The following is a 19,299-nucleotide window of genomic DNA, read 5'->3' as shown; positions in this document are numbered from 1 at the left end:
CAGTGAGAGTCTGTTCTTGTTTATATTGGAGAAAAAAAATTACTTGCCAAATGGCATCTAACTTGACCTATTTCTGCAGAGCCAAAGCCAGTCTATGCTCAGCCTGGCCAGCCTGATGTAGATTTGCCCGTCAGCCCATCTGATGCACCCATTCCAAACTCGACACATGATGACGGAATGTTGAGGTAATTTCACGAAGCTGCGTTGATTCTTGGAGGCTAGGTGTGAGGTTTGTTCTTTGCCTCAAATTATAATATACTGCAAGTTGACTCCATTTGCTATGATTTGAATCCTATTTGTACTTCCCCCACCCCTCCAGTACAAATGAGTTTTTATATCGTGTTTTGTGGGTGTTTGATTCTTTTTTTAAAATTTGTAAATCAGGTTGATTTAAAGTGTAGCTTTGTCAACTGCTTAAATATTGGAAATTAAACTTGTGGGCATGCTCTTATTCGAAGTGAATACAAGTGTTGGGATAAAAGAGATATTCAGAGTCCTATGCGGGTGTTAGTTGTGTCCATTTTCTGACAGATGTTGAAATAAGCAGCCCTGGTTTATTTCAGGGAAGGCTTGATTCCAATGTGAGGGAGAAGGAAGTAGAGTATGAAGGCAGTGTGCTTGTGTGGAGCGTTAATACTGACAGTGAATGATCTCTGCTCTAGAAAACATCATAGAAAATGAAAGTGTGCTATGAAGAAAAGACTTTTGGAAATAAAAATGCAAGCTAGTAACTTAAAATCAAAGCATATATTTGACAAAAAAAAATTGGAACTGATCAGAATCCATTTGCTGAGCTTTTTTTATTCGAGGCACAAATGATGATTGGCCCTATATTCTGCAGATGAATGGGGGAGGGGGGGAACATTGAGCTTTGTGGGGAAGTTGATAGGCAAGTGATTCATTTTTGAGAAGGAGTGCAAGTGAAATGTCCATTGCATTTTCTACAAACTGTGGGGTGTTTTGTGGAAGGAGAGTTAATTTCCTTGGTATTGTTTCACTTTGTGTAATCTTTTTTCAGGCCAAGTATGAAGCTTGTAAAATTTAAGAAGGGCGAAAGTGTGGGGCTCCGGCTAGCAGGTGGAAATGATGTGGGAATATTTGTTGCTGGAGTATTGGAAGATAGCCCTGCAGCCAAAGAAGGGCTCGAGGAAGGTGATCAGATCCTCAGGGTAAGGCAAAGTATTCTCAGTGAATTCATTTGTTTGACTGTTTAACTAATATTCAACATAAACTTGTACTCTGACAAGCCTAAGCACCGTATGACGGCATATAAGGCAATTGGGTGTATAAGGCAACCTCTAGAATTTCCACTTAAAATGTAGGTTTTGAGATCTACTCACTGTCTAAGACGATCCCAAGTCTGGGAGAGTTTAGAGTCCCAGTAGTCCTTTGCCACCCATCCCACGAACCAGTGGAATGATGCTGTGAAGCAAACTATAAGACTACCCAGTTTTGGTAATTTAAAATTTAGCCAATTCATTTAAAGTAATGGCAAAATACTGTCAATTACTGACCATAATCTGCATCAGACTTTCCCAGCTGGTGTAACGTAATGTGAGATTTATTGTGCCTGATGAGGCAGTGAAAAGACACACCCTGGGACTCTGCCTGATAGTTTACGTTCGTCAGCTGTTGCAAATGGCGACTGTAATTTTGTTTGCTGTGCTGTTATTTTAAGGTATATTTGACAGGCTAATAATATATTTTAATTGTTTAAATATAGCGTTACTTTTATCTAGGTTCCCAAGCATTAATTTCAATAGAGGGAGGAGGTAGATTAGTTTTAATTTTTTCCTTTCTTTTAGATAAGTAGATTTGTTAGTTTAATTATAACTATCCTGTCTAAGATATAATGTGATTGTTCTAATAGTATTTAATTGATTCATATGTATAATTACTTTAACAGGTAATCACATTTGATAATAAGGGATGGAATTTAAAATATGGCACACTGTGTATTTACTTTAATTTTATGTTATGTGTATATAAATATTTTGTATATGATTGAAAAGAAAGACAAATATTCATTTGTAGGGCTGTTGGAATTAAGATGACCGCAGTTTTAGGTGACATTTTTAAGGTTCAAAATCCATCTTGTACGCCAATATATGCAGTATTTTATGACACATCTTGTCAAAAGCCAGAAGAGCAACAACGTTCAGTAAAAGAAAATTGCCCATGAAAGTTATTGCTTGAACCTTGAATTTTTCATCAGATTTGTTTCGCATTTAACTGTTGCTCAGACTAGGAATAGAAAATCTGATCATCACTGTTGAAGGGTGTTGGTACATCCAAGCTTATACTGGTTGTACTTTGCCAAATGGAATGCAAAAATCTGTTGGGAGCTAGTTTAAGTCTGTATTATTGTGTAGTCAACGTGTTGCTCGTCACAGGTAAATAACGTGGATTTTGCGAATATCATACGTGAGGAGGCAGTACTATTCCTGCTTGATCTTCCAAAAGGCGAGGAGGTTACTATCCTGGCACAGCAGAAAAAAGATGGTGAGTTGCTCCACAATAGGTCTGTACAAGCTGAAATACTAAAATGGTTCATTATCCAGAGGTGTAACCATTTGGCAGATTTTTAGAAATAAAAGAACTAGATGATGAAAATGTGAAATAAAACAGAAGATGCTGGAAAGACTCAGAAGATTGGTCAGGATCTGTGAGGAGAGAAAAACAAATCATCATTTTCTGGTTTGAATGAAAAATTATTGTCCTGAAACAGGACAATGTTTTTCTGTCGACAGATGCTGCCTGGTGCAAATATTTGCAGTATTTTCTGGTTTTATTCCATTTGATGGATAGAAACTAATTTTGATAATTATGTTGGCATGCTGGAGTTTAAATTTAATATTGTAGATATTTGCAATGTAGTCCTAACCTGTAATACACCACAGTCCATTCTATTTACGTTTGTTCCAGTCTATCGACGGATTGTGGAATCTGACGTGGGCGATTCTTTCTATATCCGAACCCACTTTGACTACGAAAAGGAATCTCCCTATGGCTTGAGCTTTAACCGGGGTGAGGTGTTTCGTGTGGTGGATACACTCTACAATGGGAAGCTAGGCTCCTGGCTCGCCATTCGAATTGGCAAAAATCATAAGGAGGTTGAAAGGGGCATCATTCCAAACAGAAACAGGTCTGTGATGAGAACCAGTCCTGGAGAATGTTGTGATGAGAGTGAATCGTGAAATTCTGCAGAAGCTGTGAGGAACTCAGTAGGTCTCGCAGCGTCCAGAGGAGGTAAAGGTCCAGAGGAGGCCGCACAGTTAGCGCCACGCTGTTACAGCGCCAGGAATTGGGACCTGGGTTTGAATCCCGTGCTGTTTGTAAGGAGTTTGTACGTTCTCCCCATGTCTGTTTGGGTTTTCTCCAGGGACTCCGGATTCCTCACATGGTTCAAAGTCTACCAGGGGTTGTAGGTTAATTGGACTAGTGGGCCGAAATGGCCTTATACCGTGCTGTACATCTAAATTTAAAAATAAAATTGAATATATTACCAGCGTTTTGGCTCACGCCCGAAACATCGGTTATATCTTTACCTCCTGCAGACTTGTGAGATCTAGTGAACGTTGTGATGAGTTGCGTAGGACTTTGGAAATTATTGCTCAACCACTTTTGAAATGTTAAAATAGTCTGTTATCATTTCTAAATTGAATGTCTAGCTGTTGGGAGATGATATTCCAACACTGGGCAATGCAGTTGATCCTTGAAATTACTAACCAGGATATTAGAAATTTGCTTTTTGACAATTTTAACTTTTAGATGAAGTGCTTCTCAAGAAAGAAAGTTGATGTCGCAATGGTTAATTTTCAGAATTGGTCCTTAAATATCATAAGGATATAGGAGCAGAAGTAGCCTATTGGGGCCCATGAGTCTGTTCTGCCATTCTCATCATGAAATATGACTTTGTTGTGGTAATTAGAGCTGAGCAGTTGTCCAGTGTGCAGTACACACTTCCCAAAACTGCTGGAGGGGACCGTGCAGACTTCTGGCGCTTCCGTGGACTTCGTAGCTCAAAGAGAAATCTGCGGAAAAGCAGGGAAGACCTTTCTGCACAACCAGTTCACACGAAGTTTCCAGCTTATGAGCGAGTCGTCCTTCGTGAAGGTAATGTAAAAATGGATACTCTTAAAACGAACCTTCATGGGAAGAAAAGTTCATGTTTTCTCCGTTGGGGTGGGCTTCCTGCTAATCTCTCTCTCTCGTTGCTTCACAAGTTTCTTGGAAAGATCATTTGTGTAACTGGTTGTATATACTGTAGGTGATGTTCTAGAGAGTAGAGCAAGTATTCCACTGAAACATTATAGAACATTAAGGTTTTGTGAGGTATTGGTGCTGTAACATTGATGTTGTTCAATTTGTTGATTTGATTGAAATTCATTTTACTTGCAGAACTCTTGAACTATTTCTGAAGACTTTTTTTCATTTTTCACGCGAAGCAGTCTTCAGAATGCAAAGCTCTATTTTTCCTGAGACGCTATTTTAAAAAAAATATTTTATAATCCCCGTCATTCTACCTGCACTCAGATTAAGGAGGATGAGCAGGTTTATATGTTAGCAATTACAGTGGTAGAATGCTGTCACTCAGATTCTGCCTGTTACCCGCCAGTGTGCACGGAAAGCCACCATTCCTGCTCCCCAGCCAGGGAGAATTCATAGCTGTAATACCCAAGTGTGTTCTAAACATCACTTATAGAACTCGCAAGTGTTAGACTGACAAAATTATTTAAATAAATGTACTTGAAGGCCTCCCTGGTCAGGAATTCATGAGACACAGGTCTCTGAGCCACAATAAATCCTGACATATTGTATCTGCATATTCTTTGGTTTAATTTTGGTTAATTTCCCCCTGATGTGTATCTCACCTCTCGCTTGTATATTGGATTAGCACCCTATGTGCCATCGCTTGTCAATGTGCACAGAATTTGGTCCTGGTCTGAACTGGCGTTGAAAAGAAGTGTGGATGATTTTTTAAAATTTGTTCACATTGTATTGAAATTAAATGCTTTGTGTTGTCTTTTTAAAGCTGGGTTCCTGAGGCCAGTGGTCATCTTTGGGCCCCTTGCTGACATTGCTCGAGAGAAGCTTGCAAGAGAGGAGCCAGACTTGTATGAAATTGCAAGTAAGGTTTTGCTTCAGCTATATTTCTGGGTCACGATTCAAGCTGGAAAATAGTTCAGAAGGTACCGTTGCTTGTGCCTCTGTCACAGCTGAACACAACTGATGTCACCACAGTGCTCCTTGTATGTGTTTGATGGCAACACCGAAGTCAGAGGGGTACAGATTAGCCTAACAGGTCTATACCATACTTTTTGCTCAACTGCAATAATCCCTTTGTATCCTCTATCCCATACCTATTTATGTGTCTTCAAAATATCTCAATCCCAGTAATTGTATCTGATTCCGCCATCTCTTGGTGGTGAGTTTCCAATAACAACCACTCTGTATTTAAAAGAAACATTGCTCTCACATCGCAAATGTATGCCTTCTTGCTTTTGATATCCCTATTGTTGGAAAAAGATTCTGTCTCTGGCTCTCGTAATCTTGGATACTCGTGTCAGGACGTTCTTCAATCTCCTTTATTCCAGAGGAAAAAACTTCAGACTATCAATATCTGTCCAGAAACAAAATTCCTCCAATCCAGACAACATTCTGGTGGATCTTCTCTGAAATCTCTCCTGTGCGTCATGACCTTTCATGTGGCACACTACTCCCACTGGCCTAATTAGCGTTTTGTGAAATTATAGTATAATGTCTGACACAAAAGTGCTGGAGAAACTCAGCAGGTACTGCAGCATTCATGGGAATCATTAGGCAGTCAGTATTTCAGGCCTGAGACCTCCTTTAGGAATATCAAGATTGGATAAACTCCCAAATGAGAAAGCGGGGTGGGGGGGAATGATTTGGAGGAGCATCGGTTCACGGGTGGTCAGAGAATGCTGGTGGGAGGGGGAAGAAAGGAAAGGAGCAATCCACACATTTCTACCTCCCCACCCATCCTCCTATCACAGAGCATCTTCCTTGGCACTTTTCCCCCCTCCCCATTATCTCTTAGCTCCTGTCCTTCTCAGTCTACTGTAGGTCCAAGCATCAATCCCAGTTGCAGACTTCCAATCAGAAAACCATCTTTCCACCACTGTCTTCTATCACCAAACTTCTTGCAAATGTTTAAAATTCATTTAAAATTAGGACTGCTCTAATGCAAGATCTGTCTCATGGTTGGGGAAAGTTTGTAGAGTAAAACCAGCATCTCCAATCTTCTGTGTCAATATTTGGAGACCTCTGGGTGGAAGGGAGCACAGAAATAGGACACTTGAGTGAGTGGCTTGGAAAGTGAAAAGGGTGAGCTCAATGGAGACAGCTGTGACAAACCTGTGGGTGTTTGTGATGGGAACAAATGCTTTGGGTGAGGTGGGGTTGGAGTTGTGGCATTGGGTTGGGGGAAGACCTTGGGGAGAATTTTGTCGACCTCTAAGTCAGCTCTCATCCTTCTTCACTTCAAAGAGAAAAGTCCCAGCTCTACTTACCTTGCCTCATAAGAGTAGTTTTCCAATGCAGGCATTATCCTGGTAAATCTACATCCTCTCAATAGCTTCCACATCCTTCCCATCATGAAGTGACCAGAACTGAATCCAATATTATCAGTGTGGTCTCACAACAACCTGGTGGTGTGAGTCTTTATTGATGACAGGAGAGAGAACAGAGCATGTCCTGGGAGGTTTTGCTCAGTTATTGTTGATGTTCTTTGATTTGTTAACCAAACAAAAATCGAAAGGGTGAAGAAAAAATGAATTCTTTAATGATGAAGTAAAATTTAGCCTTTGCTTGGAGTGTTCATCCACTTAAATGGTTTCTTCTGTCCCAGGGAGCGAGCCCAGAGATGCAGGCACAGATCAGCGCAGTTCTGGTATTATCCGACTCCACACAATTAAGGAACTCATCGACAGAGTAAGATTTATTTCTGTCTCTCGTTATGGAGCAACGGTGAAGTAAATTATCCAAAGTAAATTGTTTCTTTCTGTCATTTTAGGATAAACATGCAGTGTTAGACATTACTCCAAATGCAGTGGATCGATTGAATTATGCACAGTGGTATCCAATTGTGATTTTTCTCAACCCTGATTCCAAGCAAGGTGTGAAAACAATGCGACAAAGACTTTGCCCGGAATCTCGAAAAAGTGCTCGGAAATTGTTTGAGCGTGCCTTGAAATTGCGCAAGAACAATCATCACTTGTTCACATGTGAGTACAGCACGATAGATCCTGACCAGTACACACCTGAGCATGCAGCAAGTCCGAATGTTTTCTACAAATCCTAGCATGGCAGTGGAGTTGCCTTTTGACAGAGTTAACATCGTCAAAGACCCGACATGAATGGTTTACAAGTTGAGACATAAAATGGGGCTTGGGGTCGCTTTGAATTTAAGCAGGCAGAGTTTTGGGCAAGTTCTGATTCATGGAGGATGCCAAATATGAGGCTGATTGGAGATATTGGACGTGTGGACGAGGATTTCTCTGCAGCATTTTCACAGATGGGTGATGTTGTGGAGGAGATCATTGGTCGTCAGTGATGATGAGGAAATTATTTATAAAATGTGGATAATAATGAGATACTGTGATAAATATTCGGGTTGAGCTGTCAGAGTGTTGAAAAGAAGATGGCATCAGTGGCCAAGATGAATAGTTTTATTTTTTTGATGATAGAACTATACAGCACGGTACAGGCCCTTCTGCCCTCGGTGTGGTGCCAATCCATATATTCCTTTTTAAAAAAGTATTAAACTCTCCCTAGTCCATAACCCTCTATTTTTATTCCATCCATGTGCCTGTTGAAGTCTCTTAAATGCCCCTGAATGTTTCAACCTCCACCACCACCATTCCAGACACCCACAACTCTGAGTATATATTTAAAAAAAAACACTTACCCCAGATGTCTCCCCTAAACTTTTCTCCCTTTGTACTCATGTCTAGTGTTTGCTATTCATGCCCTGGGAAAATTGTCCACCCTATCCATAATCTTATAGACCTCTATTGAGTCTCCTCTCATCTTTCTTTGTTCCAAAGAGAGAAAAGTCTGCCAACCTTGCTTCATTCTTGATTAAGAGTGTAATTTCTGCTCATGCAGATTTGAATGTGGATTGATGTAACAACAGCAAGAGGTGTCAAGAAAACTGAAATGGAATAAGATGCACTCAGTGCTTGATGAACTTGACTTATTAGATGAGAAAGGGAGGTGTGGCAGTGAAAAGATGGGGTCCAGGTACTCAGGGGGAAAAAAAACTAATCCGAGATTATCTTGCACACCACTGAAGCAGATCTTTGCCAATGCTGTTTGTGTCTCAGCTTTGCGCTGAAACTGTTTGTTTCCGTAGAATAATTACACTGGACAACAAATTTTCAAAAGGTTTGCTTGCTGAATTCAAATTGGGGATTATGATAGAGAGCTTCAAATTGAACACAAAGATCATTTCAAATTTGCTGGATCACGTAGGAAGTTGGAGAAACATTAAATTAACTTTTATTGAATTTAACGTGTTTAATCGGATCGTGACGCTGACACGTTGCGTTAGTTTAACCGACCTAAAAAGATTTTGCTGCTAATTTTCGTTTGTACTCAGCATCTGATGCCCCTCGTGTCAGTGTCCAACAATAGTCGGCAGCATTGATGGATTCCAGTGGCCCTGATCCTGCTTTTCCACGATCGCAATGTCCTGGTGAAACCAGGATCAGCGGGGAAGGAGTTCAAGTGCAAAGGCAGAAAGTGAAATTTCAACGACATGTTACACTTCATGGTTTTGTGTGTTTAAAGTAGATTTAAAATATGACAGGAAATCACAACAAATAGATTATATCTATAAATTGGTACGTGATAGGAAAATATTACGGTGAGTTTCATGATCAGCTGCCCCAAATCCAGAAAATACACCCAAAACTGTTCAGGAAGCAAAATCTTTGTCGTCCAATGTAATGAACTTGTGTTTGTATTTTGTTTCTGCAGTTGTGTTATTGGATTCTAAGTTAGGATCGTAAAGTGCTAAAATAAAAACTTAATTTAAAAAGTTATCAATGTTCTATTCTTCAAATTCTAAAACTGCTGGGTGAAATTTTGCCTTGTGATTTAGTCTGCAGAATTTGGTCATTCAGTAACTTTGTTTAGACATGATTTTCCCTGATGTTTCCTGCTGATTTGGAAAGATCCAAAGGGCACGCTGAGTACAGTGGACGAGAACGGGAAATTCATTGTTCACCTTAATGCCACGCCATCTCTATTTCTTTGCACATAAGCTCTGTTTTCAGTGCGCAGGAAATATCAGGGCAATCTGACTTTTGGAGCACAAATAAAAGGTCCAGGGGTAGGGGAGGGAGGAAGAAACAAATTGTAACAGTTTTTCTGATTTTTTTTGCAGCTAACATCAATTTAAATTCAATGAATGATGGCTGGTATGGGGCTTTGAAGGAATCGATCCAGCAGCAACAAAACCAGCTCGTTTGGGTATCAGAGGGGAAGGTAGGGTGAAATTTATTTTTGAGGCAGGTTAAAAACCATGGATTTTAAAACATCTATTTTGTCCTCCTTCCTGCCGAGTAAGTGCTTGCTCCTGTTGGATTCCTGTAATAATTCACAAGGCAGTTCCAGGTCACATGAACTGTCTCTTCATATGGGGAAATTCAGCCTTGTCTTTTCCTCCCAAATTGCAAAACATCAGTTTTGTGAAAATCTGCATCCTTTGACCCTGGAGAAATGTGCGTGGAAATCAATCAACTCCTTACTTGTTTCCGAGACTAACGTGTGAATTAGAGATTTAGGAAAAATTGTGAAAATGAAAGTAGGTGCAAATGTCCAATTGACATTTCTGTTAATTTTGAAAGAAAGACGGTGAAAATGAAGCCCTTCTAGTTAGAATACAAATTAGAACATAAGTTGGGACTCCCACAGGTCATCACTGCCAAATGGCCCCTCTCCCAGACTGTAGGAATTTGAATAGCCATGAACGTTGTATTTGATCATGGCATCCGCCTCTCTCTTGAACATTTATGACCTACAAGAGAAACTGTGAAAAGTTGGTCATTTAAATTAATTTTTAAAATTTCTTCAAATTTTATTTACAGCATGGTAGAAGCCAATTCCAGCCTTTTAAACCTGTGCCACCGAATTACACCCAAATTAACCTACACCTTAATACATTTTTGAGGGTGGGAGGAAACTGGAGCACCCAGAGTAAACCCATGCAGATAGGGAGAGAATGTTCAAACTCCTTACAGGTCATTGGCACTCTTATAACGCTGTGCTAATTGTGCAGCCCTGAATTGGGTTAAAAAGCACTTCAGCTTGTTAATAAGCTGCCAAATTCACATATGTTTTCTTTGAACTGCTGAGTGATATCTGTGTAATTGCATGATGTATTCAGGTTTGTCACATATTTCTTGTAGGCTGATGGTACAGCAGAAGATGACCTTGATTTGCATGATGACCGTTTATCCTACCTCTCAGCACCAGGCAGTGAGTACTCTATGTACAGCACTGACAGCAGGCACACTTCGGATTATGATGACACAGACACAGAAGGTGGTGCCTATACTGACCAAGAACTGGATGAGACTCTCAATGATGATATTGAACCCACAGAGTCTGCCATAACTCGATCCTCAGAGCCAGTAAGGGAAGATTCATCGATGATACATCCGGAGTCCATGCCACAAGCATTCCCATCTTATCCAACACGAGTGCAGAATGTAGATTCTTCTGTCTATAAGCCTTTACCTAATCAAATGGTGAGTTCAGCCTGTGAACAATGCTATTTGATTTGCATTTCTTAAAAAATTATTAAATCTACTTTAATTTAGGTGAGATTGGAACGAGGGGTCATAAGTTGAGGGTTAGGGGGAAAAAGTTTAGAAGTATCATGAGGGAAAAGTTCTTCACTCAGAGAGTGGTGGCTGAGTGGAATGATCTTCCGGAAGAGGTGGTTACAGCAGGGTCAATTTTGTCATTTAAGAGAAGGTTGGATGACTGCATGGATGGGAGGGGATTGGAGGGTTATGGACAAGAAGCGGGTAGGTGGGTCCAGTGGAGTTCACTTAAATGCGGACTAGAGGGGCCGAGATGACCTGTTTCTGTACTGTAATTGTTATATGGTTATGTTAGGCTTCTCTTGGAAGTTCTAAAACTTGATCTAAATAGGAGATTAAGTTTTGAGAACTTTACCAAGATTACAAAAAGTGACCATCAAGCGAGTGAGGGCACTGTCAGTTTGTTAGAGAAGAAGGGAAGGAGATTTAGACAGAGAATTCTTAAACTGTGGCGAAGAGATGAGTTTGTGTAAGAGTCGAGTTGGGGATTCATTGTTTATACTCTGTCAGGGTGATTAGATTGGGGAAGAGGTGTGGAGATGGGGATTGAGTCCTGAAGAGAGAGAAACTTGCATGAAGAATGTTCTTTTGTGATATTAAAGTGACCAGCAGTCAGTATAAATCAGTGAATACCTTGGTACTGCTTTCTTGAGCTATCCTATGTCGCTTCAATTCTCTTGAAGCCAAATGTTTTAGTTTCTGTCTTGAAGAAGCAATTAAGCTTCCACTATTCAGAAAAGGTAGGAGATATTGAACACAAAACTGTAACCAAGCTGACATGCCATCTGTCATCGGGAGGATGGAGGGCAATCTGGACAGAGAGGAGGGATTCGGTGAAAGTGGAGTGCCTGGATTTCTAGAGAGCACTTGATGAGGTCACGTGGGGTGTAAGAATTTCTGGGTCCAGAAATGGTTGACTCAGTTTGCCTCACCATTTAGAATGGCACTGAAGGGCATTCGAACTCTCCACCCCGAGACAACTAGAGATGGAGTCATTTGAACGTATTACAGGTAGAGGTTGACAGACATTTGAACTTAAGTGTTACGGAATCCAGAGGACCCCAAAAACCAGCAAGAACCCTCCTGAGTGGTAACCATTTGCCTGTTAAGCCTGTGAAGTCAGATGGTACATCCTAGTGAGCAGGAAAAGTGATGTTGAAGCCTTGAATAGAAAAGCCATTATCCTATTGAATGGTGGAGCAAACGAAGTAAGTTGTCATTATCCTCTTGGGAAGGGAAGTGGCAGCAGAATATCTGAAGATTGGAAACAAATAACTGAAGTTGTTTTTGGAGGTGAGCAGGCAAGACCAAAGGATTTGAAGATAAGGGTGGAAAACTATCTTTGAGGTAGTCTTCGCTGTTAAAATGTTTTGGATTGCACGCAATTCAATAGAAATTATAAAGGAAAAGATTTGCTTAAGTTAATGGGAGTGCTTTATGGACATCCCACCCCACCCCACACTAAATACTAACAGTTATCTATAAACCACCTATATCTTTGCTCATTCATTTGACCCAGGAGACTTTAGAACATAGGAACAGACCCTTTTGGCCATGCTTGGGCTGGACATTATGCCAAATTAAAATTAATCTCTTCTGCTTACATATGATCCCTCTAGTCCCTGCATGTTCATTCATCTATCTAAAAGTCTCATTGTATCTACTTCCACCACTACCCTGACTGTCTGTCCTGAAACCTAGCCCTTTCTCTGTAAAAGTTTGATCTTCAGGGAACCAATAATGATCTACAGTACATGAGAGTTACAAATGTGTTCTGACAGTTATCTTCTTGAATATGGAATCAAATCCTGACATGGACGTGGGAATAGTGTTCAGAAATCACTGCAGCCATTGATGCAGTCTAAAAACCTTTCAATCCCCAGATGTATGTATAATTCTGCTAAAAATGGAAAAAAAAATATTTACATTGTTAGCTGGTTGTGAAATTATTAGATGCAAATTTGTAAGATTTTTATTTTTACTGAGCAGCTGAATAATTTTCACTAGTTTTAAATAAATCACAAAATTCTGTAGAACACAGTGGTTGAAGTAAAAACACACGACGCTGGAGAAACTCAGCAGGTCCAAAAGTGTCCTTTATGTAGCAAAGATTAAGATACAGAACCGACGTTTTGGGCTTGAGCCCTTCATCAAAATAGAGAAGATGCTGGCAAAGCATGAACAAAAGAATGGGGGGGGGGGGTGGGTTGGTAAAGGCAGGAGGTGATAGGTGGAGAAAGGAGGGAGGGGACCATAGCATTGAGGGGAGAAGGAATTTTTTAAGATTGTTTTGAATTATCTGGCTTGCATGATGCGAATTATTTAAGAGCCGTGCTGTAGTTTTTTTGCCCATAAGGATGCACCTTTCAGGTAACGTGAATTTGTTAAACTATCTAATTTTATCTTGGACATTTCACAGAGAGCAGATATTCTTCCTGCAGTCCTCAATTCATCCCAGCAGCTCGAATCCATTCCTATGGTGGCCTTGCCCTCCTCAGTCATTACCACAGTAGATCTAAACAATGTGAGACTGGAGGAGATTGCCTCTCCTCCCCACAGCAGCCCCGAACCCCAGATCGATCCCTACAGCCAACCCAGCCTTGAGCCTGCTTGTGTTATTCATTCTGTCAGTCCTAAGAGCCTGAGAGATCCAGAACCAACAAAGGTATCATTTCCTGCACGCACCGTGCATGCTGACTGCACACATCTTCTGCTTGCTAATGTTCAGCCTCCTGCACTCTTGCTTCGGGACTCCTTGCCTTGCTGAAGTTAGAGGCCAGACCAGACGGCAAGCAAAGTAACAATGTTTTATGAGGGAGAAGGGGAAGAAGAATATTTGGGGCCCTATCTCATCAATAGATAGTTCTTACCTGATTAATTATTATGTGATGGAGATTCTAATGAATATAACAGACACTATCTGCCTTCACATTCTGTTTGTTCTAAATTTCCCTTTTTTCTAAAAGCCAACTGTGATCCAAAGTAATAAATGTTAAAGCCCAATTGAAAAAATTGACTCAATTGAGATTCGTATCAGCCTCTTCGTAGTCCAGTGCATTAAAAAAACACTGAGTTTTACACTGATGTAGTTGGTTTGGCCTATACTTTGAATGTTTGCTCCTCCAATTTTCTCTTTGCTTCACTTGTGTGATTCTCCCAACTGGATGGGCGCCTGGGCCAACTGGTGACATCTCTCCTGAGTGTAGTATTGTGGTGGCATGGATTTAGGTGATCCTGTTCTCATTGCAGGCACTAGGCATTGTTCACGGACAATTTATTTCACTTAATCCTCACAGCTATTTCTGAATTAGTTTTCATCTGACCTATTAACTGTTGATGCAGGAAATTCTGAATTATTAGAGAGTAATGCAAGATTATCACTTTCTCGGCATTTTTCCTTCTGTTAATACAGAAGCTGTAAGTATTCTCTGCTGTGGGGAGGAAGTTGTATTGTCCTGAGACAATTTTATTTAGAATCCAGTTATATTCCCAGAGATAGTGCCTTGATAAGAAAGAATATTTTTGTAAAATTAGCACGAATACAAAACTGTATTGAAAATATACAACTTTCACTTTTTGATCTATAATTGAGTATGCAGTAGTTAAGAGACCTGCATTGAAAACATCCTTGCAGACCAATGTCAGAGCTATCATGGTGCATTGTTGGCAAAGGCCAAAATCATTATCTGCATCAAAGTTGAGACCTTTCCACCACCTTGATATCCCAGAATGGTTATTCGTGTTCCCTTGCACAGATGGCCACAGTTGCGAAGAGGACAGCTTCCTCTTTCATTCTTTGGTGAATGCATAAATTAAAGAGGGAAATTATGGGTTTTTTTTTAAAAAGCATAGATTGCTTGCTTCATTGTCTGCTCTGAAATGAATCCTACATATAACATTAGATGGCTGTTTCACGTAATACTTTTGGCTGGGCTAACATTTTCATTTGGGTTTTTGTGGAAAGACTATAATTACGATCAGCTATAGTCAGTGATAAACCTTATCGTCAAGAGCATGATGGTTTTCAAAGGTACGTGACAAAATGTTTGGCCCATATACTTAGTTTGACTTGTAATTGGTAATCCAGTGAGAGGCCAGATATCAAATTTGTATTTAAAAAAAATGTTCTTGTACATTCTGGTCCAGATTTGAATGCTACTCACTACTGTATTGTATGCAATAACTGTTAAAACTTGTATATAATCTGACATCTGAAGTTTTATTTCATTCTCTTTTTGATCATGGTACTTTGTATCCATTCTGAAATCCTTAGTCCAGCACATCAGGTTTTTCAATCCAGAAATTCCAAGGGTACAACTTAAAATGCTTCAATGTTACGGAATGAATTTACCAGCTAAATTTAAAATGGACATTTGAAGCCAATCTGGTTTCCAACTGCAAAATAACTTGTAGGAACCAAATAAAAAATTCAATAAAAAGCATCAGTTTTGGAATTGAGAATAGTGAAGGATAGAAACACACAAAGGGACCATCCAACTGAGAAAAGGCACCAGTGTTGGTTTTTGGATCTTGTTTTGACAAAGGACCTCAAGTCCACATTGGCATGTTTTGTTCTGTAAGTGGTGAAGGGGCTGTTGTGTATTTCCAGCCATTTCAGTTTTATTTTTATACTAGTGCCTGAGCACCCGTTCAGTCTTTGACCCTTTGTTGTGCAGATGTACAAGGACTCGTACAGCGATGAGGTTCCAGTGCAGAATTATAACATCAAGCAAGCCGTAGGCACCCCTTCCGTACCGAGATCTGATAGAGAGAGGCAGATTTATGAACCTCCACAGCAACACAGAGAACTTGAGGAACAGCAGCATTTTGAGAAGCAATCTTACAGGCACGACTCCCAAGGAAGACACGAGCAGCTTCCCCCTCCAAGTTATGGTTCTATTCTCCATTATGATGAAAACGTGCCCAGTTACGATGACAAGTGGCCAATTTATAATGAAAAACACACTCCCTTTCAGCCTTCTTACTTTGAGGACCAGGCTCCACAAGACTATGAACCAAAGCATCAAGAATATTACCCAGATCGTTCCTACCCACCACGTCACGAAGAACCACCGCCAGCATCTTTAAACCATGAGAACAGGCTGCCACGTTATGATAAGCCACTTAAAAATTACAGACCACCTCAGCCACAGTTTGGTGATCCACTTCATCACGGCTTTGATCCTCAACCTCAATATGAGCGCAGTCCGCAAAGTTTTCACCCAGCAGCACCCAGATCTCCAGAACTTCAGCAGCAGTATATTGATACCCAAGTCCGGACCTATGACCAGGCCCCATCTCAAGGTTACAACTCCCATCCTCGTCAATTTGAACTGGCCCACAACACTGACGCCTCCTTTCCTCCTCCTCCTCCTCCACCCCCTCACAATAAGCCTGCTGAGTCTCTGCATTCTGTCAGTAAACCACCGCCTCCACCACCCGTAAAACCACAAATAGAGGAAGATGTGGATCCAGCAATGAAGCCACAATCCGTTCTCACCCGGGTCAAACTCTTTGAAAGCAAGAAATCTACTTCAATGAAGAGCAAAGACTTGCCTGAAATGCCTCCAATAAGGGTAAGTTCGTTTTTTTTTTAAATCGATGCAGTATTGTGTCTTTCCACTGCTTTTGGTTGATGTATTGGTATAAGACACATTTTAGACTTTGAAGATAAACTGGAATACTTGCATAAATTTCTACATGAAGTTAATCTGAAAGCATCTGGGGAAAAAGGCTGAATTGGAAACACTTTATATTAAACGGCATAGTCACGGGCAAAAGGATAAAAATGATTTCATTAACAAGAAGGTGAAATAATTTTATTTCGCCAATGCCCGTTCTGAAAACTTGTTCTCTGCTCTTTGACGTGTGTGTCCAACAGTGGTGTCAGCTGTTGACCACTATGGAGATGTTCTCATTGCTGATCAATAGACCATTGGGTCAATCACAGTTGTTTGTTCACATTTGTAAATAATTCCCCCTGTTGACTGGGCAATATATGTTGTTTTTTTAAAAAAAATAGTTAACAACCAGCATCATCTGTAGGAATTACATGGTTGAACTTTCTTGATACATATCTGTTGCTTGAAATACATATTTCTGAATGTTAACAACATAAGAAACAGGACCAGGGGTCGTCCATATAGTCGATCGAGCCTTCTCCGCAATTCAGTAAGATCACGGCTGATCTGGCTGTGGATTCTGCTCCTATCTGCTTTTTTCCTACATCTCTTAAACCCATGACTATGCAAAAATCTAATTCTGTCTTAAGTATATTTAAAGAGGAAGAGAATTCCACAGATTCAATCCTCTCTGAAAAGCACTGCCTCTTCATCTCCATCCTAAATGTACTCTCCCTCATTTTGAGGCTGTGTCCCTTGGTTCTAGTCTCACCTGCCAATAGAAACTACTTTCTTGCCTCTAACCCATCTCTCCGTTTCATTATTTTGTATGTTTCTCTAAGATCAACTCTCTTCTGAAATGTAGTCCTAGTTAACTACCGTACATACTTGTGTAATTGTCAAATTTTTTGGACCACATGTTCAGGCCAAAAAAAGGTGGGTCAACTTTTGACCACAGTAAGTACCTGCATTGTTCAAGGCGTCAGGAGCCTGGATGACTGGGACCAGGTGGTAAGGTTGGGGCATCAGGAGCTCAGATGGGTGGGCAGTCAGAGAGAGGATCTGTGGTTGGGATCTTAGATGGACGGGTGGCTGGGATATCGGAAATTTGGATGGGTGGGTGGCCGGGGATTGGTGGTCAGGAGTTCAGATGGCTGCGACAGGGTGGTAAAGTACTCAGTTGGGGCATTGGGACTTCGGATGGGTGGGGCAGTCAGGGTGAGGATCCGTGGTTGGGAGCTTGGAAGGGTGGGTGGCCGGGTCATCGCGATCTTCTGTGGGTGGGCAGCTGGTGCAAGAGTCCGCTGTCAGGGCGTCAGGAGCTCGGGCGATCAGAGTGTCAGAAGCTCGAATGAGCAGGTGGTTGGGTCCAAAAATAAAGAGGTTGACTTTTACACAGGTCATATTAAAAACTTCTGACTTTTGGGCCAAAAAGGGGAGAGTAGACAATTACACAGAATCAAAGATTATGCGAGTATATATGGTAAATCCTTCCTCACAGGCTTACCCAAAATCATTCTGGTGAACCTCCTCAAGTAAGGAGAGCAGAACTGCAGATGCAGCCTCACTAGTACCCAGTATATATTGCAGTGGATACCTGCTCTTAAATTCAATCTTAGTAGCAATGAAGGCCAACATTCAATTTGCCTTTTTGATTGCCTGTTGCATCTACAAGTCAACCTTTTGTGATTCATACACAATTTCTCCCAGCAGGTTCATCTGCACTAGAATATGCTGCAATCTTTCACCATTTAAATAATCCGATCTTCTATTTTTCCTTCCAAAGTAGATGACCTCACATATACAACCTTGTACTCCATCTGCCAGGCTCTTGCCTGCTCACTCAACCTATTTATTTCCCTTTGCCGAATCTCTAAATCCTCTGCACAAATTGTTTTTCAACTCGGTGTCATCAGCAAATTGGATACATTGCACTCAGTCCCCTCTTCCAAACCATTAATGTCTATCGTGTACCATGACAGCCCATTGTACTTTGGTCACCACTGCCAACCTGAGAAACACTAATTTGCTTCTATTGGTTAACCAATCCTCTTTCCACACTAATACTTTACCTCTAGCTCCATGAGCCCTTACCTTATGGATGTCTATTACGTGACTTCTCTGTTACAGGGGATGTTAGAATAGTTATGAGTAAAATATGTCTTTAAAGGAGAGATTGTGGGGGTTTAGTTTAGGTTACACTTCACAAAGTAGCACTTCACAAAAGACATCCCATTTAAGATGCAAGAGCTTTGCTGAAGCTCCGGTTGACTTTGTAGAAGCAATGCAGAATGCTGATCTATTGTGTGGGCAGTAAAGTTCAGGCTCAGAAATACTGATAAGATCTTTCAAAGATTGGGTTTGGAGTCCTGTTCAGAAGTCGTGTGGTTTTTACAAGCAGAGAGAGGAAAGAATAAACATATGATTCACTCTTTGAGAGAGAGAGAGAGAGAGAGAGTGAGAGAGAGATGATTTCTACAGTCGCAGTTGAGGCTGCAAAATGGCAAGCTGGCAGGCTGGTTGAAAACACCATTTTGAAGATAGGTTGTGAGTTCTGAGTTAAGCCTGTTCAAAACCCTTGTAGTCCTTAAAAGAGAAAATGGCTGGCTAGAGTGTTTCTCCTGAAATAAGGGAAACAAAAGGAACTTGGTGGTGACCTGGAAGGAGAGGCTATCATTTGGAAAACCCATGATGGGGCAAGTTCCTTCCGCAAAATACTGAAGTGACTGATTGGAGGAAATCGGTTTGTATGTGTCCAGCGAGCAACAACTCTGTCTCTGAAACCAAGAACCTCCCTGTGTGGTAACCATTTAATTTTA

At 40.8% G+C, this 19,299-nt stretch overlaps 1 protein-coding gene across 7 annotated transcripts in view; it reads left to right on the top strand.

Moving 5' to 3' along the window:
- tjp1a (tight junction protein 1a) overlaps positions 1–19,299 on the top strand; it is a 162,080-nt gene that overhangs the window by 112,252 nt on the left and 30,529 nt on the right. For 6 of the 7 annotated variants that reach the window (XM_069902365.1, XM_069902363.1, XM_069902362.1 and 3 more), the window contains 11 exons: positions 80–185; positions 1,019–1,169; positions 2,394–2,502; positions 2,926–3,145; positions 3,932–4,116; positions 5,036–5,131; positions 6,875–6,957; positions 7,040–7,250; positions 9,416–9,516; positions 10,440–10,781; positions 15,536–16,435. In XM_069902365.1, coding sequence (XP_069758466.1) covers positions 80–185; positions 1,019–1,169; positions 2,394–2,502; positions 2,926–3,145; positions 3,932–4,116; positions 5,036–5,131; positions 6,875–6,957; positions 7,040–7,250; positions 9,416–9,516; positions 10,440–10,781; positions 15,536–16,435 — 2,504 coding nt within the window. The remainder of the gene's footprint in view (positions 1–79; positions 186–1,018; positions 1,170–2,393; positions 2,503–2,925; positions 3,146–3,931; positions 4,117–5,035; positions 5,132–6,874; positions 6,958–7,039; positions 7,251–9,415; positions 9,517–10,439; positions 10,782–15,535; positions 16,436–19,299) is intronic. The other variant, XM_069902368.1, reaches the window with a different exon arrangement.

The sequence above is a fragment of the Narcine bancroftii genome, chromosome 11 (genome assembly GCF_036971445.1).
Source record: "Narcine bancroftii isolate sNarBan1 chromosome 11, sNarBan1.hap1, whole genome shotgun sequence".
NCBI classification, from domain to species: domain Eukaryota; kingdom Metazoa; phylum Chordata; class Chondrichthyes; order Torpediniformes; family Narcinidae; genus Narcine; species Narcine bancroftii.
This window is presented reverse-complemented; position numbering and strand designations above follow the sequence as displayed.